This window comes from Heliangelus exortis, chromosome 6 (genome assembly GCF_036169615.1).
Source record: "Heliangelus exortis chromosome 6, bHelExo1.hap1, whole genome shotgun sequence".
Classification (NCBI taxonomy): Eukaryota; Metazoa; Chordata; class Aves; order Apodiformes; family Trochilidae; genus Heliangelus; species Heliangelus exortis.
Window position 1 is genome coordinate 9,937,185 of NC_092427.1, and position 23,983 is coordinate 9,961,167.

General features: G+C 48.1%; 1 protein-coding gene across 1 annotated transcript in view; it reads left to right on the top strand.

Moving 5' to 3' along the window:
* The first annotated feature begins 39 nt into the window (after positions 1–39).
* Positions 40–23,983, top strand: part of ITGB5 (integrin subunit beta 5) — a 60,075-nt gene continuing 36,131 nt past the window's right edge. Inside the window, exons 1-5 of the mRNA XM_071746628.1 lie at positions 40–301; positions 4,213–4,298; positions 12,199–12,403; positions 17,358–17,607; positions 20,977–21,145. Of these exons, the coding sequence (XP_071602729.1) occupies positions 187–301; positions 4,213–4,298; positions 12,199–12,403; positions 17,358–17,607; positions 20,977–21,145 (825 nt within the window). The 5' untranslated portion in view covers positions 40–186. The remainder of the gene's footprint in view (positions 302–4,212; positions 4,299–12,198; positions 12,404–17,357; positions 17,608–20,976; positions 21,146–23,983) is intronic.

A 23,983-nucleotide genomic window follows, 5' to 3' on the forward strand; every position in this document is an offset into this window, starting at 1 on the left:
GGGAGCGGGACAGACAGCCGGACAGCCGGACACGCAGCCCGTCCCGCCGTCCCCGGGGCAGCCCCGCGGCACCGCCCCCGCCCCCGCCTCCCGCCGCCGCCGCCGCCGCGGCTGCACAAAAGGCGGCGGGGAGGGAGGGAGGGCCCGGCCGGGAAGGGCTGCCCGGCCGCCCCGGCCGCCCGCACCATGCCCCGCCGAGGGGGGCTGCCGGCCCCCGCCGCCGCCCGCCGGCCCCCCCCGCTCCTCCTCCTCCGCCTCCTCCTCCTTCTCCTCCTGGCCGCTCCGCTGCAGCCCGGCAGAGGTAAGGGCCGCTCCGCTCCCCGCCGCTCCGGGCCCTGCGCTCCTCTCCCCGGAAGGCGGATTATCCCCCGAGCCCGCCTTGGGGCACTTGTGCTGCCAGTTTTGGTTGTGCCTCCTCTTTTCCCCCCCCTTTCCGGCTGCTCGGGGAGCCCCGCTCCCATCTCCCCTCCGGCGCCTGTTCCCGCTCCAACCCGGCTGCCGGTGGGACGCGGTTGATTGTCCCCGCTGTCCCCTGCCCCGCGGGGCGGCCGGAGCCGGGGCTCTCTGCCCTTCTCTCTTCTGCCCCAAGGCCTCCCCGAGCAGCTCTGGGGTCTGCACCCCGCCTTCCCCCGGTTGCGGGACGGTGGGGACCGGCGCCCCAGCAGCGAAGTTGGGCATGGACCGCATCCTGGATCCCAAACCTCCGCGTTAAAAAACCTGGAACTGCTATATATGCTGTATATACCTCTCTCTATCTATATATACTTTAATAGAACCAGTTATAGCCACTTCTATTCAGGGAAAAGCACTTTCCCGGGATGTTTGTCTGAGGGATGTGTATTAATTGATCGGATGAGGAACAAACAGCATCACAAACCCACAAGCGATCGCGCTGCCGGTGTCTCTTCCCCACACTCAGTCAGTGTCCCATCCCCACGCGCTCGCCGTGTGCCGTTCCCCCTGCGTGCCCAGGGAGCGGTCCTTGTCCCCACGGGGATGCCCTCGCCAATCCTGGGCGCGCTGGCTGCCGGCAGCGCGGTTTGGGACCCCGCTCCAGCGGCGCTGGCAATGGCTCTTCTGTGCTCTCTGAGCACTCGGGGGAGCTTTTTTTATACAAAGGGAGACCACAAAATGCGTGAGCACACGATTCTGGTACTTACTCTCAGTGCTTAATGCTTTAATGCGTTACCTAACAAGAGGCTTTATTTTGCAGAGTGCTGTGGCATGCGCCTGTAAAAACTTGGACGAGGTTTTCTTAGCTTTATTTATTCATGCATTTAGTCAGTATGATCCTTGGAACTGATGATTCAGTAGTGCAGCAGACCATCTTGGGGACGGGGCTTCTAGGATGCTTATTGCAGGCATAAATAAAATGATTTCTTTCCCCCCACACTTAGCTATATAAGGAATAAAATACATCTCAATTTTTAAATTTTCTTTCTTTTTTTCATTTTTTCCCCTAGCAAGCCAGTACATTCATCTCAGCTTGAGGAGTTGCCCAAACTAGGATTTCTTGCAGAACAGGTTTAAGATGAGGTCGGATTGCCTGGAGCATCTTTATGAGTAAATTGGCTGAGTATCTTTCATGAGACTTTCCTGTCTTGCTTAGCATCCATAGTTTGATGTACTAAAATCTCACCTGTCTAGTGAGATGCATTGTCTTTCTCTGCCTTTTTGGGCTCTCCTGTGGCTCAGCTGAAGGGAATGATGCTATTTGGAGATGCTTTTCATGCCTGATGGACACAGCTCTGCAAAATTAAATTGGGCGCAGGGCTTAGGACTCAGGAATCAGTGTGAAGGATGGTATGCAGGGTGTCAAGCTCAATGGTCCAGAGGGGGTAGATTGTTTTACTCCTGGGTAATCCAAACTAAATCCTGGATGGAATTTTCTCCATTATAAGAAGTTCAGTTGAAGTTTAGGAGTGGCTTCAAATATATCATCAAATATATTAGACTCAAGAAGCTTGAGTTTCTCCCAGTCTTACTGGTTAACTCACCCCAGCATCTGGCAGGATCTGGACTAGCACGGGCATCTTCAGATCCTTCCTTCACCCAATTCAGGAAAGACTGCACTGAATCAAGCACAGCAAAGATTTGAATCTGGAAAATCCTGCATGTTTTTACTCAAAAAGCTCAAGTTTCAGTCCAAAAAGTAGAAGGCTTCACAAAGCTCCGTTTTCACAACAATGCTGGAAATTATTTGGTTTTGCTCCAAAGTGGAAAGAAAAGCATATTTGGGAACTTCAAAAGCTGCCACTGGGAGGAATGTCACCCTGTGGCCAGCCACAGGAGTGTGGGCTGCTTTGGGCATGGCACTCAGTGGAAGGAGGAGATAATGGTTTTAATTCAGATATTACTATTACTAAGTAAACTCTGAAAAATATGGCAGTGAGGAATGAAGGTAAGTATTGTCCTATTTCCATACCAAGAGCCAGAGCTGGGTAGCCAGGGTTTGAATGTAAGGGTTTGCATTATGAAACACATTATTTTTTTTGTGTTACCTAGTGCACCACCACCAGAGCAGCAGCTCTTAAAGAAAAGCTTTAAAGCTTTTTTTTGTAGGTTTGGAAGTGCAAGCGTTAACCTCTGTGTAAATTGCAACTCAGCTGGAGAAGTTACATTTTACATTATATTACATATTTATGCACTGAGCTTTTGCAACATTCAGGACCTGAAGTATAACATCTTAATGTGAGCAAGGAATGAAAGGTCTGGGTATGTGGTAACAGCCAGGGGAAAAAAAAAAAAAAAAGCAGCCTAAGAAGGCTCTTGTTCAGCAGGAATGAGGCCAGGCAGCCAGTCTGAATGAGAGCTATAGAGAAAGTCCAGGGCTCCATCCTTCAGGGTTAGAGGTAACAGCTTGCGGGCAGCAGGGACGCAAGAGTGCAGGGCTCTGACATGGCCATGCCTTGGTGGTGGCTGAAAATCACTGACAGGACATACTTATCTCTTTTTTGCTTTTAATCTAAGGCATGCTAAGTTTTCCTCCAGCTGTCCAGCCTGATTCACTGCTTCCTGCGCTTGCACAGGAGAGACCCAGGCAGACATTGCGTTTCAGTTTTTGGAGCACTATCCCCATGGGACACAGGAAAAATCCCTTTTCCAAAGCTCTTGGGATAGAAAATTCTCGAGAAAACTGGTAGAAAACTGTGCAGCTCTTCAGCAGCCCATTGGCAAGTCTTTGCAACCTGCAGATTATACCCAGCAGCAGCATGGTGCAATGGTATCTGCAGATGCAACTGTCTGAAAATAGAGGCCTGACAATGCTTTTATTGACATTTGGGTTGGAAAAAATAGCAAGCTCAGAGTTCCAGCCTGAGGCATTTTGTTTGGAGTGTGCAGCCCCTGTGCTGAGTCCATGGTTGAGGATTTGTTTAATCAGTTATTGACAGTAGAAGTTAATAGCTGCACCCGGGGGAGATGGGGCAGTGGTGGTGTTGAAGGGCACATTCATAGCCACAGGCAACCTTAAACAAGCTGCTGCATTCACTGGTGTTTGCTTCAGCTTAAGTTGTGTGCTTCTGCTTTATTTTCAAAGTCCAAAGACCACACTGAGGATTTGGCAAGTGAAACTCACTTGGTACACCAGCAATACAGGAGTAAAGAGTATCACTGCTGCCCTGATTGCTGCTGCACTGGAGGGCATGGAGCTCTTGCCAGAGTCATGGGCAGGGAGCCCTTGGCTACAGTGTGGGGCAGCATCATCCACCTTGGATGTGTCCCAGTGCAAACACACCCCCTGGCTTAACGTGGGTATCCTGTGGGAATGACTCATGAAATAAAGTAAAGGTAATTTACTGTAACATGAGTCCACTGTGGAAATCACCTGTGAAGAAGCAGGAGTATCTTCCAAGGCTTCTTTAAGATGAAAATGCTGGGCAGGGGCTGAAAAATTTCAGGAGATGAATTGAAAAAAAAAAAAAAAATGTATGTGGCTGAAAAAATTCAGGAGATGTGCTTAAAAGCTGGTGTCTTAGGAGGTCCGGACAGCCACCTCTGTATTTCAGGCTACTCACACAGCTATTGAGAGCTCCTTACAGGTGAAGAGAGGTTTATTCCTTCTCTTTAAGCTCCCAGGAAATTCTTTGCTCTTGAATATGTTTAAACTTATGGTATGTTTAGCATAAAGAATATCTCAGAAGACTCCAAAACACTGTTTTGGAATGAAGTAGCATTTAACCCACCTCACTCCCTGTCATTCTCTCACTGAAGGTCTCAATCTGTGCACGAGTGGAAGTGCCACATCCTGTGAAGAATGTCTCCTCATCCATCCCAAGTGTGCCTGGTGCTCCAAGGAGGTAGGTGGGCAGACTTTGGTTGTCTTGAATGCTTTTTGTAAAGTGGGAAGGCAACTAATCCATCCCTTGCCTGCTCCTGACACTGTCCTGTGCCAGAAGGGATGGGTGAGGAGAGGGAGTGCTCCCGTGCTGTGCGTATTTAGGGTACATGTGACTGTCCAGCTCTTTGACACTGTAGAAAGTAAGTCTCTGACCCCACTGCCCCCTGTGCATCCTCAACAGAGCAGCACTGTTCCTTCAGTCCTTCTGTCCCTTCAATTACCTTCTTGTTTTTGGTGGGTGCTGGGTCCCTGCACAGGCTGTTGCGGGGAGCCTTGCTCTAAAGCTCTCTCCCTAAAAAGCCTCAAGCTCCCAGCTGTGTGCTGCTACGTGTCACTTTTTGCATGGCCTGGCGTTGCACAGGTTCTTTGTCTATAACAAAGATAATTCAAAGATAACAAAAATAGACCCTCTGAGTCTATTGTGACATTTTGGGAGCTGCCCCATGCTTCTGGCATCTGTGCTGACGAATGACACAGCTTAGCTGTGGGCTGTAGGGTGAAAGTGCATCCGCATGTTGGTGCTGGAGCTCCTCATCCATAATTTACCTGGGATTCCTTAGTCTGTGAAAAATTGCAAGTATCCTTCCCTGATCCTTAAGGACTGCTCATGAGTTTAGGTTTATCTATCTTATCATGTGTACATCTTAACATGTAGACTTGTGATATGTAGAGAGCAAGGGGTGTGAAAGACCTGATGATGATGTCTGATGCGTTGATAGCCATTGCCTGCTTAGTGCTGCATCTGTCCTAAGTGCTTAAGGGTGAAATAAGGATGCTTACAGATGCAGGGAAAGCCTGTGCCTACTTGCAGGCATAGCTTCTGTGCCAGGAACCAGCTTTGAGCTGTGAGAAGTGGAGAATCTCGAACCTCTTGACTGGCATGGCCAGGAGTGTTGCTCTCTCGGGCAGAAGAAGGGGATGGGGATGGAGATGAGGAAAGGGAGGCCTCTGAGCCCCAAAGTTTGTCTGTGTCTCTGGAGGTACCCCAGCCTCTATTTTACTGGATTTTCACTCACTTATAGGCACAGCCACAGATCTCCAAGGAAAACCTCCTAATGCTACTAGCACTCTACTACTTCACAGTGTCATAGCTTTGATGTTTTGGGTTTTTTCTAGCAAGGAGAATGGTGTGCAGATGGGAAAGGGTAAAGCAATAGATCCTGCTTTTGAGACATCTTGTAAACAGCTGTAAGAGCTCTTCTTCCAGCCAGTTTATCTGGGGTGGTAAGATTGGATGCAGGACCTCTGGTTATTGAGCTTGTGCTATTTGACTTTATATATATGTATATATTTTTTAACTCTTAGCCTCAAAATACTTCTTTTTGATGAAATGCTGCCAGTAGAAATGTTTATCTGGTGGTCGTTGTGACCACTAATTATCAGGCAGCCCATGGGACTGACAGCCTGACTTCTATCTTGCAAATAGAAGTGTTACCAAAAAAAAAATGTATTCCTAAATGGAAGGGAGGGGCCAAGAAGGAAGACGGGTGTTTACAGGGAAGTGCTGTAATATTTCCTGACCTTTAGCCTGCAGCAGCTATTTAAAAATACATGTCAAGGTGTTTCATGCCAAGAGCTACATGCTTAAAAGCTGCTGTCCCCATTATATGCTGGATGCTAAAACTTAGCAGGTTCTTGTTCTATTTATTTATTTGTTTGTTTATTAGAGTCTAGTTCTTGAACCTCTAGTTATATCTGTTTGACTGAGATCATCAGGTGAGGTGATTGGATTGTGAAAGGTATCTAAAGGTTTGTGACTTCAAAAGTTTGAAAGTAATATTATAAACTCTTAATATCTCCTTTCTATCCATAGTCATTCCACCACCTCATTCCCCTTCCCCCAGCTGCAGGCTAGTCAGGTATGCTCATTAAATTGCTTTTAGTTGGTTTTTCTTCTCTTTCCATCAGCTGTCATTTGCTATGTATGTTGCCCAGGAGCATATATGCCTGTCCACTTCTATAGCTCTGCCGCTGTTGAACTATCAGGGCTAAGATATTGGAGGGGTTTCTGTAGGCACTGGCTGTGTAGAGACAAGAACAGGGTCAGCTGGGCAGTGTGTATTTTCTGCTCTCTTTGCGTTTATTTAACAGGTGTGGGAGCAAATTGGGCCAGCTGATGTCATCTTTGGAGGCAGCAATAATTTTTTCAGGAAGTATATATAGTAGTATATATAATAGAAGCCTCAGATAAAATATAATTATATAGATAATTCTGTATATTATAATATATGTTTATATATTATATATACAGGAAGTGTAGAGATGTCTACAGTGTGTGTGTGTATATATATATATACACATACACAATATATATATAATTATATTTTCCTGTATGTATATACTTTCTTATATATAATATTCCTCTCTTTGTGGAATAATCTCTCTTGGCAGTGCCATCATGCCTGTTTGTTTTTTGTCCCCCTGGGTGCCCAGCAGTGTTACTGCTGGGAGAGACACTCTAGCCTTGGTAGAGGAGGAGTCTGAGCAGGAAAGCAGGGCTGTTTCCCAGAGAAGACCATGGTTCACATAACCTCCTCTGGCGTTGCATCCTTCTTCACCACTCTGAATCCAGGCTCCATGTGACCACAGAGGAACAGAAATTCCCAAGTGCTTGTGGATTGTAAGTAGGGGCTAGGAGCAAGCAAAAGCAATTCTGCAGATCCAAGAAGCCCTGTCCCAATGACTTCCGAAGTGGGATAAGGTTCCTTGTATTTACACTGCCTTGAATTGTGAGGGTAAGAGTATGTGTATAGATAGATGCTTAGAGCAGAGCAGTCAGCATGCTATAAAGTTGAAACTACCACCTCCTTACCTGTTAGTACAGGGTGTGTCACATCCCCTCACCTTGAATTGGCCTCTGTTCACTTCTTCTTGTGTTCAGCATCTCTGGTCCCATCAGAGAGGATGATGATAGATGAGTTGATGATAGCAGCTTCTGGTATCCGGCAGCCCCAGGGCCCCCAGGGGCAGCTGAGCTAACCACAAGTCTTGGGGCTGCTGAAAATTTGGAAGCTGACATGGATTCTGTTGGCTCGTGGAAGAATACCTTGAGAAACAGGACTTAAATGGGCTATTCCTTTTAAATGGCACTTAAAAGAAGGGGTATATGTGTGTGGCCTTAACCATCACCCTGAAAACAGGGCTGTCTGGGGGAAATAAGTGATTGCCAGAAAGTCCCGCAGGCATTCCATCCATGCTGTAGTCTGAGGAGATTCCTCAGCTTCTCCTGCAAGCTCCAGAAGATGCTGGCAAAGACCAGAAATCGCTGACACACTGCTGGTGAAAGCCTCTCTCTGGAAACTGTACTTTGGCCCGTGGTGTTGTTTTGATCTCAGTTGCAGCCTGTCTTTCGTGGGTAGGAGAAGGGGATGTTTGTTAATTTTCTGTGGTGCTGTCAGGTTTCTCAGGCTCACAGGGGTCGGTTGGGCTTGCTGGGCCCTCTGGAATTGGCTTCAGAGCCATCCTCTGACCTGCCAGATGGGGTGCGATAGACAGGAGGGCTCTGATAAATCAACCTGGAATGCTTGCAGGGGAGGTTCTCCCCAAAAGAGCATTTGGGAGTACTGGGATGGGAGGAAGAGATTCTGCTTGCTGCTTTGGGGAGCAGTGTGACACCAGCCAGAGGTTCCTCTTGTTTGTCAGGTGTGATCTCCAGAGGTCCCTTCCAACTCTGATAATTCTGTGTGTGTACACTGTGTGCTCATCCATGCATTACCTATGTAGATGAATTTGTATGTGTACATGCAAAAGAGAGATGCCCGTTAATTATATTAATTAAAATGAAATTCCCTTTTTGATTAACTGAGCTGAAGTTTCTCCAATGGCACCCTCTGTTTTCCAGCAGACTGCTTGTCCCCCATCCTCTCCCATATTGGGAACATGTGCCTGGAGAATGAGGAAGCAAAATCAAGGATGTTCCTGGAAGGAACATGTGCATTTTTTAACATAGAATCATAGAATAATTTGGATTGAAAAGGACCTCTAAAGGAACCATAGTTCAGACTGAATTCATGCAGAACTGGATTGATTAAAGCAAAAAAAAAATGGCAGGGACATGTCTAGTCAGGGGTTAGATATAGTCAGGTACATACAGCCAGTGTATCATTTTTTATGGCACAGACCAAGCAATTTGTCTTAAAACTGCCAACTGATGAGCATGTAATTGTCACCCTGCTGTTCCCATTCACTCTGGTCACTTGCATCCATTTGCTTTTGTGAGCATGTTAGCCTGGAGGCCAGACCACAAAGGCTGCCAGCAGCGGCCTCATGGGCAGGGACTAGGTGGGATCTTCCCAAACTGATGGCATGAAGCAGTGTTTGGGGCAGCTCCTACTGGCTGGGGGGTACCTACTGCATTTCTTGTTGATGCAGGCAGGTGGTCAACAGGTATTTGGGTGCACTAAATAGCTTAACTAACTGTGAGGTGTCCTCTGCTCATGGGGAATTGGAGTCTGGACACTGGCAGCCAGTGTGGGGCTGCCTTTTAGCTTGGTTGGTCATGAATTACTTGGACCTCTGTGATATCCTTTACTTCTCAAATCTCATCCTTTCTCCCCCGGGAGTCTTGATTTCCTCTGTTTCAGAAAGTTTTCAGAACTTTACGTTTCATTTGAACGGTTTCCAGTGGCCATAGTTTTGGCTTTGGGTTTTGACCTGTGTGAGGGATGTTTGCAGGGCTCTGTGGACACTTCTGGGATTTTCCCAAGGCTGCTCTCATTCCCTTGCTCAGTGTCACCCTGCCTGAGTTAGAAATCAAAGAAGAAGTAGTGGTCAGTCCTGCAGCCCCGGGGCACAGAGCTGAACCCCTTTCCCCTGGGCATTTGGGCCCCTGAGGCCAGGGGTTTGTTTTCTTCCACCCCAGATAATGCAACATTTCACCAAACAAGAAAGGGCCTGGATTTGATCTGAGCTGCAGCTTTTCCTCTGGCAAACTCTCTGGGCCCCTTTGAGAAGAAAGCTTTAAGAGAAAATATCTGAGTCAAGTGAAGGAGGGCTTGTGCAGAGGTACTGAGAGCTCTGTGGAGATCCTATCAGGAGCTTTCCCTCCATCTCCTGGGCTTCCCTAGGAGAATTTCTGTGATGAAGGTTGCAGAACACGTTGCAGTAGTAACTATTTCTCACCACTGTGCAACTGGGCAGGTTTGCACATGCCCTTGCTCCCTGCCCCAAAAAGCCTCCAGGCAGGTACACCCCTCACCCTACATGCCAGCCCTGTCTCATTCTTGGCATACAGATGCTGCTTTCGTGTATCTGGGGTGATGAACATCCATATAAAGGGTACCATACCCAGGGCCGTCTCTCACTGTGTTATGAGCTTGACTGCTACACAGTAGCAGCTGGGGGAGGAAGCTGCCATCCTCTCCCTCTCCCCAGGATGCCCATCAATCCTGGATCTTGCTGTGCTACCCCAGCCCCAGCCAGCAAATGAACTCCTAATTCAAAGCCCTTTGAAGTCCAGTTCACATCAAGAGGCTTTGGAGCAGACCCCAGGAAATGCCTGATACAGGCTGCAGTTGCACAAGCAGCCCTAAATGCTGTCCTGTTTCCTTAGTCTCCAATGTTAATTCCTGGGGAATAACTAAAGGTTCCCAGCTGTAGTCCTGGTGCTGTTTGTGTTGCTTTTTGCACAACCAGAGTGTCTTTTTTAATAGGTAGGCAGCAGATACGAGCTGTCAGAGGTGCCCATCTGAAGCTATGATCCAGGCATTGGGACAGCCCGAGAGCATCTCCCTTTGTATTGCCCCACTGCTGGGTGGACCAGCTCTGGAGAATACCTGGACTATTCACTGACTTTAGTTCCAGCCACCTACAAGATAAACTTTTCTCCAAGACTGCCCTAGAAGTGCTACTCTGAAAGGCTGGGTGTTGTTTTCAGTTTTATGAGGGATTGTGTTTTTTATTTTTGTCATGCTGGAGATGATTTAAATAGTCCCAGTCCTCCTTTCTGGAAGTTCATCTGTTTACATGACACGTTCCAAGAAAGTCATGTTCACATCCAACCAACATGCCATCTCCTTGGCTGGACCCCACTGCTGGATGCTGGAATGCAAATCTCAAATTTTTCAAATAACATTGGGACCTCATAGTAAGAAAATGCAACAGAAGCCTCTGTCTGCATCCTTGGGGGACCCTGAGCACCCTGCCACATGCAAAGGTGAAAACTATTCTCCCTCCTCGACGTCTCCCCGGTCCTCTACCATGCCAGAACATCTGCAAAAAGTGGGGTTTCTTCAGCCCCATTCCTTTTTTTCACAGCATGGTTGGAGTAGGGGCGAGCATCTTTTCTGCATTATTTCATGTCATTTTAGTCAATTGGCCCTGGAGAAAAGACTGTCTCTATTGTTACAGTGCAGAAATATATCGGAATCAGCTGTTGAAAGTTCAACAAGTTTGGGGCCTGCAACTTGCTCCCTTTTGGGGAAAAAAAAAATGGGGGGGGAGAAAAAAAAAAAAAGGCATTCTCACAAACGGGCTCTTAGCAAAAGGCTGCATTGTGCAGCTGGCCCTTGCCCAGCACCGTCCCGCACAAGGCTGCATTGTGCACCACGCACGGGGCTCCCAGCAAGGGCTGGAGCTCTGCAGCCAAGTGCTGGGAGCCTCCCTGCAAGGGCAGCCCCTCGTCCGGGAGTGAGAGCTGCCTGCCCCCCTCTGCCTCCCCCCCTCTGCCTTCCCCCCTCTGCCTCCCCCTCCCTGCCCTCCCCCTCCCTGCCCTCCCCTCACTGCCCTCCCCTCACTGCCCTCCCCCCTCTGCCTTCCCCCCTCTGCCTTCCCCCCTCTGCCTTCCCCCCTCTGCCTTCCCCCCCGCTACCTGCCCCTCACTGCCCTTCCCTCACTGCCCTTCCCTCACTGCCCTTCCCTCACTGCCCTTCCCTCACTGTCTGCCCCCTGCTACCTGCCCCTCACAGCTTTCCCCCCTCTGCTTTCCCCCCCTCTGCTTTCCCCCCCTCTGCCTTCCCCCCTCTGCCTTCCCCCCTCTGCCTTCCCCCCTCTGCCTTCCCCCCTCTGCCTTCCCCCCTCTGCCTTCCCCCCTCGCTGCCCTCCCCACGCTGCCCTCCCCTTGCTGCCTGCCCCCCCGCTACCTGCCCCTCACTGCCTGCCCCTTGCAGAAGCAGCTCTCCCATCTCCCTCACCCTCTGGCAGGGCTGCCCAGGCCAGCCTGTTCACCTCAAGCTACACAGGCTGCTTCAGGGACCACTTGCTATGGTCACTTTTTCATCTCCATTTGTGGTGTCATTCTCACAGTCTGATGTGCAGAGGTGTGAGGGAGGGGGGACAGGCGGTGCTTGCATGGAGACCTGCAGTATCTCACCCGGGGAAAAGGATACAGGTCCTTGGAGCCACCCAAGCTCAGTCTCCATCTTCACATCATGACTTGGCACTCTGGGTTGAGGGGTTTGTCCTGCTTCCTGTTGTGCCACCTTCTTGTCCTCTCCTTCAAAGGTCCTGCAAGGTGATGTACATGCAAAAAGTAACAGCTTCTCACCTTTTCCTCTCAAAGAGATGGCAACTGGCTGTGGAGGCAACAAACCCAGCACTTTGCAATGCTTTCACAGCTGGGAGCAAGTGCTGCTGCTGTGGCTGGGGTTGAAAACCGAGGCTCAGCTTTCCTCTGCAGTGGTCTGGGAGCAGCTTCCATTTTCAAACCCTGGCAGAATTTCTTTTCTGATAGATGCCTTTGACAGGCTGGAGGCTTAGTGCAGGTTGGTTTTGAGTACAGCCACCACAAATGACACCAGCTTCTCCGCCTCCTGTGGCAAATCTCCTATTTGTTACAGCAACGAGCATGTCAAAACAAAACTCCTGCTGTGGGACTAAAGTTTCTTCCTCCCATTCCCTTTTGTCCCTTTGTCACTCCCTAGGAGTTTGGCAGCACGAAGTCCATCACATCACGGTGCGACTTCCTGCAGAACCTGATTGCAAATGACTGTGATGGAGCCATTGAAAACCCCAACAGCACCATCAGTGTGGTGAAGAACATCCCTCTGAGCAGCAAGGGCTCTGGCCAGACCCACCTGGATGTTACACAGATCATGCCTCAGAAGGTCACCTTGAATCTCCGTCCTGGTGAGTCCCCAGTGTGAGCATTAGGCTGGGGTGTGCTTGTGGGGTTGAGAAACGGTGGGTGGGACATGCTGAGAGCAAGTCATAGCCCCTGACTTCAGAGTACACTAAAGAAGGTGGCTGTCAGCTCCTTCCAGAGCCTGTGAACTTCAGTGGTGCATCATAAATAGGTCTGAGGCTGAGGTGTATGTTCCCTGTGAGAGGACATTACATTACTGTTAGACAAAGTCAGTTAGATGTTACCCAAAACTCTTTCCAATACTGGTCTTAATCCTTGCATGTGTTGCAAAGGAACCTGCTCACTTAAAAAATGTAATTGCCGGATTGAAGGAGTTAAAATAACTTAGGATCCTCCACTAAGCTGACAGTGCTTGACTCTAAACTGAGACAGCTCCTTCTATAAATTGGAAACAAAAATGCATATCTGTTTTCTGTCGGTATGCAGAAGAGCCATGGGATCAAGGCAGAAGATGGAGATTTGAACTTGTGACTCAGGCCTTGGACTGTAGCCAGATCCCTGTTTCATTCCCCTGAGCCATCACTTCTCTTCTATCTCTTCCTTTTAATTAAAAATTAGAAGGGAATGCCTGGGCTGAGCCATACGAGCATGCATATTATCTAAAGTTTTTGTATGATAGGGGGAGGCTCTAATGTAGGTTCAGAATTCTTGCAAAAATTTAGTAGTTGATATTTCTGAAGGGGAAAAATAAGCTCTTTATTGCAAAGTTAAGGAGCAAATATAAAAGCTCGATTCATTATAAGCAATTGGTGTGGGTTTCTAAGGCTTACAGTTTTGTGACAGCTCTCATGAGTGTACAGAAAATGAAATAAGATGTTTTGCCCAAGAAAAACAGGGGTTTGAGCTGGTGCCCATGCTACCAGTGATCCCCCAGAGCCTACCACTTGCTGCAGGATTTTTTTGTTTAATTATAAGTGTTGGATAGTTGTCATGTCTCTTATTTAACTCTCCCTCAGCAGTATGACTGCTGTCATCAGCCAGACCCTCAAATGTGGAGAAATTTTTCTTCAAAGCCATAAAAGCAGGTACCCCAGGGCAGTCTCTGCTGGAAGCATGGCTAGATGCATGCCTTATGCAATTCAATATTGCTGATGAAACAGGTTTGTTCCCATCAAAAGAAGGGAGTTGTTACTACTCCTGCTTCTTGAGGCAATTCCTGGCAGGAAGGGCTGGCTCAGCATCCACATCTCACCTCCCACAGGCTCTCCTTCTCCCGCAGTGCCCAGTGCTCAGCAAATTCCTCCTTCTCAATCCCCAGCAGTTTTGCCTGGCCAGAAGCATGGGTCCCCACCACCCCAGTCTGGATCAGGGCGTGGGGTCCATGCTGCTTCCCTGGGGCTGTGCTGCTGGATACTTTGGGCTGCAGTGTGCCATTCCTGACAGCCCTCCCTGGTGGCCACACTCGTGGCCACCTTCAGATCTCCTTGGGCAGCTGAGAAGCCCTCCAGGTCTGAGCTGAGCTGCAGACTTCACCCTGGGGGTCCCCACAGTGATTCCCACACAGAGCCTGGGAGGTCCCCTCCCTGTGCTCCTCTTTCAGAGCATCAGTCATTGCAGGAGAAGGGACATACCTAGATGTCTTTAATAGTATCTCCCCTTTTTGATCTCTTTTTGATGTTGGTCAGAACTCCCATCTGAAGGCTGATGACTTCTTAAACCCTTGTATTAGCATCCCCGGTTTAAATTATCCATTAATCCTTGAGGCTGAGAATGAGTTTCACCCTGTGAATCCAAGACAAAAAGGAGACAATGTTGATTTAATTTTGGGCATGAAGGGTGTACTATTTCAAAGATGGATTCACAGGGAGGTCTGTGGTGATGCTGATCTTTTATTCTTAAACCACTAAGCAGAAGCAGAAGGAAACGAATTGTCAATTGTTCACCATTCCCACCCAGGCAGTTTGACCTAATCATCCCATGGCAGAAGACACATCCTCAAATCTCCTTGCCCACAGCTGATTTTCATAGGTTCTAACTTGACATCCTTCACAAGGTGGCTTTCAAATTGAGCAGTTTCATTGTGAGAATATTGATTTTTTCATCGTGTGTTCAGCTATAAAGCAGTGTTCTGGATAGACTGAAAATATGAAAAGTGTGAAAGGAATTTTAAAAAGGAGTAGTTTCAAGTTGCATTGTCCATCAAGCCTTAGGAAGAGTTTTTTGTGGACACGCCTGATTGTTGAGCTTGCATTTGTAAATTGGCCAAAAGCAGTTTTTCCAGTTTCTGTACTGCCACTATGTAACATTTCTGAATTCAGTTTTTTGAGTTAAAAACATTTCAGCAACAGCCCTAAGAAGAGAATGGTGGTGACCATGTGTGGGGATAGAGGAGGCTGGATTATCCTGAGGAGTGTGAGAGTAATACTTTGCACAGAGAATAGTAAATTCTTTTGCACTTACATCTACATACATTGGCGACATTGTCTCTGAGATAATTTGAGCAGTTAGGAATGACAGAACCAAGTCCAGGCTCCTGTTATTTTTGGTGCTTGTCATGGGCTAATAAATCCATATCTATTAAGAAAAGAGGGTGTGATCAAAGCATCCCAAATACACTCTCTGGCACAGGAATTCTCACCTTCAGACCTGCTCAGGGTCAGAAGGGTTTGGAGACTGAAACGTTGTGGGCATCAATTGCAGAAGAACCCATCCTCTTTTTCTGAAAGAGTTTGGTATTCCAGTGGGAAAAATATGTAGGAATGGTAGGCATGGGAATGAATTTTCCTGAAGTGAAACGCATTTTTTCAGCACTGAGTTGTAGTCAAGTTTGCAAAGACAGCTTTGTACCAAGCCATCAGTGCCAGCAGGTATTACAGTATATAAGTGATGTTCTTTTATTGCCCCACAAAATGCATGCCAGGTACAGCATCAGCCCCCCCAACCCCCCATGTGGTTTCTGCAATCCCTGTGCCAAGTCACATCCTGCTGCATACCACATCTCAGAGCAGTGCTGGGCAAGTCTTGCTCCTGCAGGAGTCAAAAGCTGGGGAGAATAAGGAATAATATTTATGGCAAGAGCTTCATGCTTCCCAAAGCCAGTGTTTGGGCAATAGCTACACGCTCATACTTGCAGACAGTGCCTCTCACAGCCCCTCCTTTGCACATGCAGGGGGGAGCAGCTACCTATAAGAAAAGAAGCCCTGGCTTGGGAGCCACCTTTGATCTAAATGTGCAGGGAGCTCATTAAATAGGGGGAAGGTCTTGGTTTGGGAGCTATCACTGATTTCTCTGGTGACCCAGCACCAAGCTGGCTGAGATGCACAGAGAACTGGTGGAGAAAAGAGGGCAGACCTGGATCCACAGCTGTGTCTGCAAAAGAGGACCCCAGCTTCTTCACCAAGGGGGTGGCTGCTGCTGGGTTGAAGCAGCTGCAGCAGAAGGCTGGGAGAGGCTGGCTGCTCACTCCCCTCACACAGGGTGGCTGTAGGAATCACTGCAGAGCAGATCCAGGAGCCAGGGAGGGTGCTTGGCCCTGTGTGCATCTCGGCACAGTCTCACCCCAGGTGCTGGCTGCCTCCTGCCTGGCTGCCAAGCCCCTCGTGCTGTGTCCCACCAGCATGGAGGTTTTGGGAATGTTTTCCTGCATGTTCTTGGGCTGGAAGTAAGTGGGAGCAGCTGTGCTGCTCCAGACAATGAGGAAAACAATGAAACATTTAGAAAAATGCTATTATAATACAAAAAAAAAAAAAAAAAAAGTTGTGTTGCTGGAGGAGAGGAAGCCACAAGTGTTTTTCAGAACCTGCCAATGCTCAAAGTTCATCCTCAGCTGGGAGAGGTGGGCAAGAAGGGGAAGAGGGGGAGCTCGGTCTTGAGAGGATCCAAGTTGCTGGGTTTGAAACCCCACTGAGCTGGCAAATGGGCTGAAGAAGTGGCAGCTGGGAACATGGGATCTCCAAATCTTCCTGGGGATTCCATTTATCCCACTCTCAGCAATGTGTAAGACACCTCCTCTCTGGCTCCACCAAGGTGTGTCTGGTGTGAAGTTGAGTTCACTTTGGAGCTGTTTCACCTTTTTAGAGTGTTGGTCCTCCCCTACCAGGCACCTAGGGTCTTCTGGAGGGCACCTTTGGTGAAAGCAGTTTGACATTGGTTAGGGGGAAGGCTTTCCTCTGCTCTTCTTCACATTTGTGCAGCCTATGGCTCAGCCCCATCCCCTCCTTTCCATGTGTCCATCAGTTCAGGAAGCTTCATCTCTGCTTCAGTGCTTCCCCTGGTGACCCTAACAAACTTCTTTTTCCAGTTCACTTTTCTTTTTCACTGTTTTGTCCAGAATCATGGTGGCACAGCTCTTGGTCAGGGGAGAGGTCCTTTTCCAAAGTCCTTTTCCTCTGTGCCTGCTTTGACTTGTCTTTCCTGCACAGCTCAGAGGACATCTTACATTTATCTCATGCTGGGTGTTTCCTCCAGACTCGCTCTCTGCTCCTGCTCCACCTCCTCCTCTCTTTTGTATAGGACTTCTTGGACTCTTTCTTGTTTTCCTTGAGGGTGTACCCAAGTAAACATGTGCAGGGTCCTCTCTCACTAGTACATGGAACATACATTTGAGGTACACTCTGCTTGCTTTTCTTTCAAGATTTCTAGGAAAACACACCTGAACTGTACACAGCCTGGAGAAACAGAATTTTTGCAGGTGTCCCCCCCTTAGGCATTCTCTCATCTGTGATGGAAAGATCTTTTTCTGTATCCCCAACGTAAAACATGAGATGTGCACTCTGTATATAAGTGTGTTTTCCTTGCCAGCTGGAAGCTCAAAAGGACCAAAAGTCAATAACCTGCTTTCCTGTGAGTCTCCTAAGGGATGAATTTGGAAATGTTCATCCTTCTCTCTCCCCTCACTCTCTTCTATCTCCCTTGCAGGATGAGGATGAAGAACATGGTCTAGATTTTGTGTGTGCTAGAAGTTTCCTTTTCACCATTCTCTTTTTTGCATTTGTGCAGGTGACCAAACCTCCTTCCAAGTCCAGGTTCGGCAAGTGGAGGACTATCCTGTGGACCTCTACTACCTGATGGATCTCTCCCTGTCCATGAATGATGATCTAGATAATATTCGGAACCTGGGGACCAAGCTGGCTGAAGAGATGAGAAAGCTCACTAGCAATTTCCGGCTGGGATTTGGCTCTTTTGTGGACAAAAACATTTCTCCTTTCTCCTACACTGCACCAAGATACCAAAACAACCCCTGCATTGGGTAAGTGGTAGGTGTAACCCTGAGGGACAAGCCCAAGTCCTGTGCTGCAGTTGGGATGCTCCAGAGTGATTCAAAATAGGACAATTTCCCTTTTTTGTTGTGAAATCTTGGTGTTTAGATGTGGGACACTGTTGTATCAGGAGCTATTTTTAAGTACTCAGTGAGGATGCAGGCATGGCAGACTTTGTTACAGACTTTAAAAAAAGAAGTAAAAGCCAGGAATTCCTGATTTCTGATCCCAGCCCTGAGTCACAGTTTGGCTTTGAGTAGATCAATTAAGCTCTTTGTCTCCATTTTGCAGATAAGGAGACCAAGGCAATCCAAGTCCTTCCTGACAGAAGTGTTTGGGGAAGTGAGATTTGTGAGGGCCTGTAGGACTGATTAGTGGGATCTTGAAATCAGTTTTGAAGATGTCAGGCAGGTTTTTTCATTTTTATTGTCATGGAAAGAAAGCAATCTGGCAGTTGCAAAAGACACAAGTGATGTGCTTTGCTCTGTGGTGATATCAGAACCTTCCTCCTTTCTATTTTCTTTTTTTCTAGAGTCTTTGTGTTTGGTCTTTAACTTACAGAGTCTGGACCAAGTCCATTGAACTGGGGTTTATGCCAGAGTGAAACTGGGTGTAGTGGAGGGTGTCCAGGCTCAAACAGGTTTGGATGTTGGCACGAAAGCATAAGCTTAGCAGCAAGTGCCCTCCTGGGAGCATGACACCATTGACACCTTCCTTTGTGGTGCTGTCTTCACCTCATCCATTCCTGGGCTGCTTCCTAGTCATGATAGGGCAGCAAGGGTAGCACTTTTCTTTGAGTCACCCGTGGATACTTACTCTGGAAGATCACAGCACTGAAAACACTGAAAACTCACTCTTTGGCCATGAAGCATTGCCACCATTCACCACACTGTTCATAGGTCTTCCCTCTGAAAATCTGGCATGGTCACAAAGGGATGTGCTCAGTCATCTCTGTCATTCTCAGTCTCCATCACCCGCTCATGTTGCTCACAGGCTGGGGAGATGGGGTTTTGCTTCAGTGAAAACTTTGTTTGACTTGTGTGTGATTTAATTGAAGTGACATGGCTTTTGCTGAGTGAAACAGGGGGAAATGTGCAGGCGGGGGAGGGGTGGGAGGAGGGATGGTGCTGAACAACTTCCCAGCAAGGCATGATCACCCAGAGGTGTTGCCTCATCTTCTACCACCACGACTGGGCTATCTGTATGGCCTTCTGGTTTTACCCAGGTGGTTGCTTTTCTGTTTATGGGTTATACTAAGTCAGCCTGGTCTTGGGAAACCCTTTAGTAAGGACTGCCCAAGGCAGCTTGCCTCATGGATGTTTTCTTCTAGCTGCCATCTCCCTCCTCTTCACTCAAACTGGGGGTGATGGCTCCTTGTTCTCTAGTGGCATTGCCTGCCTCTGCCTGCTCTGCCAGAGGGTTGTCACTGCCATAAGCTGGCTCCCTGATGCTGCAGTGAGGTGTGTTGCCAGGTCTGTTTTTTCTTGCAGCTATTTCTAGTATCAAAGCAGACTTCATCCAGGGGCTTGCTTCTATCTTAAAAAACCTGCAGGTAAGCATGAGCTGTGGTGCATGGTTTTTGCCCCAGATCCAGGCTCTCTCTTCCTCCTCATGGAGATGGCCAGTTTGGGCAGTGTGTGGTTGTGTTTTTGTGTGGGGTCTGGCTGGGATCCCTTGTTCCTCCTCATTCCTGCTCCAGCTCACTGCTTGCCCCTGCTCCTGGCTCAGCATCCCAGATGGAACTTTCTGGGGAGCCAGGAAGTGGCCGCTCACAGCCATAGTGTCATGCAAAGGAAACAAACACTAAATTAAAAAAGATAAGGAATAGAGAGGTTTTGACTAAACACCCAATTACCCATCTCCCTGTGATAAGACCTGGGGAGGTTGCAGCCCCAGATAACCCATCCACACTGCTGTGTGCCCTTGTGTAGTCACTCAGTGACCCAGCCTCTGTCCTGCTGCTGCCTGCAGCTTCTGCCAGCAAACCTGGGGCGTAAAACAAACCAAAAAGGATTAAATTATAAATCTTCATCTGATCTGGGACCCTATAGCATGCCAGTGTTTTCTTCCTGTGCCAGGGAGCTGACAAACTGGGCACCCAGATGTGTGGTGTGGGTTAGGGGCTGAGCCACTCAGTGCAGGGGTTTCAGGCATCACAGGCTCCTCGCCCTGGCCCTGGGTGCAAGGGAAATGCAAGTCTGAACACGGGGCTGATCACAAGGGATTGCTCTAATTGCCAGTCAGGTCCAGGGCAGTGGGACCTGCCCCGTGGTTAGGATTTGTGCATGGCTGTGCAGGTGGAAATCCCTGCACTGAGGTCCCTTGGGCGGGATTTGAATTCCCAGTGGTGGTAAGTCTTAAATGCTCCTTTGTGTAAGAAGCTTCTTACAACTTGCCCATAGTGGGTCATGTGTCAGCAGAGGCCTTAAATTGTTCTCTGGGTTTTATCTTTGAAGATAAGAGTGAATTAGTGCCAATGCAACTTCTTTTTAACCACATTTTCTTCTTAACCCTTCTCATCCTCCACCCCCACATGTACTCATGGCTTTCCCAAGCTGCTGGAGCTGCTCTGCTCAGCTCTCCTGGCCATGTGGTGAGCTGCCTCCTGTTTTATAAGGAAAAAAGAAGTTTTCCTGGTAGCCTGCCGAGGCATTTCTCTGCCTTAGGGTGCCACTCCTACTTTTCTGCTGCAGTGGAGCTCTGGAAAGCAGAGACAGTGCTTGCTCATTGGCTTGAAGGGAGAGTGGGAGGATGCATGAGTTGGTGTTAGTTATTAACACACCTCATGTCGTGCAGCTGCCAGGTACCTGGTGACGTGCAATGGGTGCAGGGTGGCATGTATGGCCAAGAAATCTGGGTGACAGAATGGAAATGCATATTGCAGAATAGGGGAAAAGTAGCTGTCAGAAGTAAAGCTCCTCTGACCTCCTACCCACCATCCTGGGCTGCAGTAGAGGGTCAGTCTGGGCCTCCTGCCAAACCGTGCCCTCTGCATCACTGCAGATCACGTCCTGCACTGCAGACTTGTAGTGTGGAAGCCACTTGGTGGGTGCTGAAACTCCAGAGCCACATGGTCTGGTGCTTGGTGCCTCCACTCAGACCTTACACGATGAGAGCTCAAATTCAGCTGCTCAAAGCTGAAGGGTAACTCAGGGGATAACTAAAAACACAGGCTCTGCTGTAAAGTTTTGTAAATAAATAGCCAGAAATCAAAGTGTCCAAAACATAAAGCCTTGGGGAAGTATTTCATCCCTCTGAACAGAGGTTTGGAGACCAGCCTGGTAGAGCTGGGAGCTTCTATAGCTCTTGGCTGCTGGTGAAGTTCCTCCTGGCTGACCACTCATCTGTTCCTCTTGCAGTTACAAGCTGTTCCCCAGCTGTGTCCCATCCTTTGGCTTCCGCCACCTCTTGTCCTTAACGGATAAAGTCGATCGTTTCAATGAAGAAGTTCAGAAGCAGAAGGTTTCCCGCAACCGGGATGCTCCCGAGGGCGGTTTTGATGCCATTTTGCAGGCTGCTGTGTGCAAGGTGAGTCACCCTGATTTCTGAAGCTTTAAAGCAAAGCAAAAGAGAAGGAAGAGGTTTCTTCTGTTCTGCTTTTGGACCAGGTTTGCCATTTCTTGGAAGTAACTTCAATGTTTTTTCTTGAAGAAGCCATGAAAAATGCTTTGAAAAGTAGAGGCTATTGTTTTCATGTGCTTTTATACATGAACAGACAAAGAAAAAAAGTTAAGGTCAATATATTTTCTAGTTTAAAAGGGTAAGAATGAAGCTTTTGCAAATGCAAGCTTAGGTCTGAGATTTGATGGCACGCTTAGACTTGTAGGTGCTGATCCCTGAGCCCCTGGGATCCTTTTGAGATCATGTACACTTGTGTGCAGCAGCACTGTGCGTTGGCTTAATGTACTTCTTAAGTGTGTGTCAAACACATCTGGCAGTGGTTGACCCATGTTTAGGATTGGAACTGGCACCTACTGCTTGTACCTGCTCCCTTTGGCATGTGGGACTGGATGATCTGATCTCGAGGCACTGATATCCTGCTTGCCCTCTTTGTCAGCAAAATTAGAGAGCACTAGTGAGCAGTAATTAAAGACTGAGTGCATTAGCTTGGTGCCATGTTAGCCATGTCCCTAGGGGTTCTGGAGATGTTTGCTTGAAGATTTTTCTGTAACAAGTACATGGGTTGCTCTGTATCCCTTTGTGCATCAGGGATGGAAGTGTTTGCTCTTCTCTGACTTGTGGCTGAGCTGCTCCACTTGCAATTGCTTGATGGCTCCAGTTGCTTTTCTCCCTCTTGACATACAGTCTGGGTTTTGTTTGCTCCAGCCTTATGTAGTCCTTTTGGTTGGACATGTTTTCTTCTGGGTCTGGATTTATGAGCAGGGAGATAGGCATCGTCTGTGGGAGTGATGGGATGCAGGCTTGTGGGAAACCAGATCTTCCCTCACTTGGGTTGGCCTCATCTATGCTCATACTCTGGACAGGACTGAACCTGCCCTGTTGGATCTCATGACACCCAACAATCATCTGCCTCCTTCCAGACTGGCAGAGATATTGCTGTTGGCACAACTATAGTGCTCATCTGAGCATAAAGTGCTTCTCAGTTTTTGAGAGGTGGCTCTCATGGTTAGAGCAGAGACATCTCAGGATGGTGACTCAGTTGTGCCACCCACCATGTGGTTTTTTGCAGTCCCTTCCACCACATTATTGCTAAAATGGGACAACATTTCCCTAAGTTGGAGAAATACTGTGGTGTGTATCACAAAGGCTTTTTGGAGAGATTGCTAGAAGGCAGGAGACCTGCAAGATACTTCCTACATGTTTGTGCCAGTCTTAAACTTTTGGTAAGGACCAGCATATTTGACACCGGTTCTTGTGTGCACAGCTTTGTCCCTTCTAAATCCAGAAGATTCATTTAGATGCTGGTGCCATCTAAATTCAGGACTGAGCACCCTCTAGGAAGGGTGAGCAGAGGTGAGCACATGTGCCTGCGTGGCTCTTGGCATGATGTGGCACGTCATGACAGAGGAATTTATGCAACTGTTGTGGTTCATTAATTATCAGAGCCTGGGGGCAGGAGAGAAAGTCCATGGGACTGGTGTGCAAGGCAGCAGAACTGGCTGTGCCTCAACTCAGTGCTGCCTCTGCCACCCCTTGCTGTGGGTGGAGCAGCTGCCTGCTGGTCACAGACATGAGCAGCAAAGGCTCCATCCATCCAGAGTCAGAAGAGACAAAATTCTGTGCCAGCTTATTGACCTCATAAGCCCTGTATGTAGCCAAAATGGGGATAAGTGATTAATTTCCCTCATGGTGATGGAGTGATGGCCCAGACTGGTTGGTGGCCACAGGTTCTGGTGGGTCTCAGCCCGATCAAGATGGGTGAAGGTGGCAGATGTCTGGGGTGGCAGTGAAGTGCTGCTTCCTGATGAGGATGTTCTCTCTTGCAATGAATGGTGCTTTGCATCCAGTGCTAATTAATGAAGTATCATGAAACTAAACCCTGCACAGGCAGTAGTTTCTAGCAACTTGGGAACTATTTTTCCCCTGTGCATGAAAAGCAGCATACAGACAGACACCTTGGTCACTCCTGGGGTGGGTTTCCTCATCACTGCTGCGGCACCTCATTCCATCTCTCTGTCACGCTCCAGCTTTTTCCAGCTTTCACCCTTTCTACCATATTCAAAACCCAAGATCTAGGGAGTTGTGACCTTAGAAAGTCCCCTGCCTTCAGGGCAGTGCAGTGTGTTGGCCATGGAGTGCTTAGTGCTCAGCAGCAGAGCTTGTGCATCAAGGGGGATGTCCTGGCAATGACAGTCATGGCACAGCAGAGCCTCACCATTTCCAAGCCAGGGTGTCCAAGAGTGGTCTTCTAAACCCCTTCAAGTGCTGAGAGGGCAGAAACAATACCTGCTCTGTTGACTACGTATTTTTATACTTTGTGTCATGTCAAGCATTTCTTCTGCATGAGCTGTGTAAGAGCTCTGTAACTCTCAAATAATTTTCTGGCCTGGTTTTCAGCCCAACGAGTGGGGAAAGTTTGTACAGCTAATACAGACTAACAAGCAGGCCCAGGGTTTGGCTCCTTTCTGAAAGATGAAGATAGGGTAAATGTTATTCTGAAGGCCATGAAAGAGCCAGAGACAATAAGCCTTTATCCTAATGCTGAAAAGGTTAGCCAGGAATATTAATCAACCTTTTGTAATTACATTTTCCATTTGCAGTATTTTGGTTTTCTGCCATTCTTTAAGTGTGGCTTGGTGGAATGCATAAGGTTCAGATCTTATATACTGAGATGCAACAAGGAGATAATGCTGGACTAGAAAATAAAGTGTCTTTTGAAATAGTTTTGATGGGTACTTCCTAGAC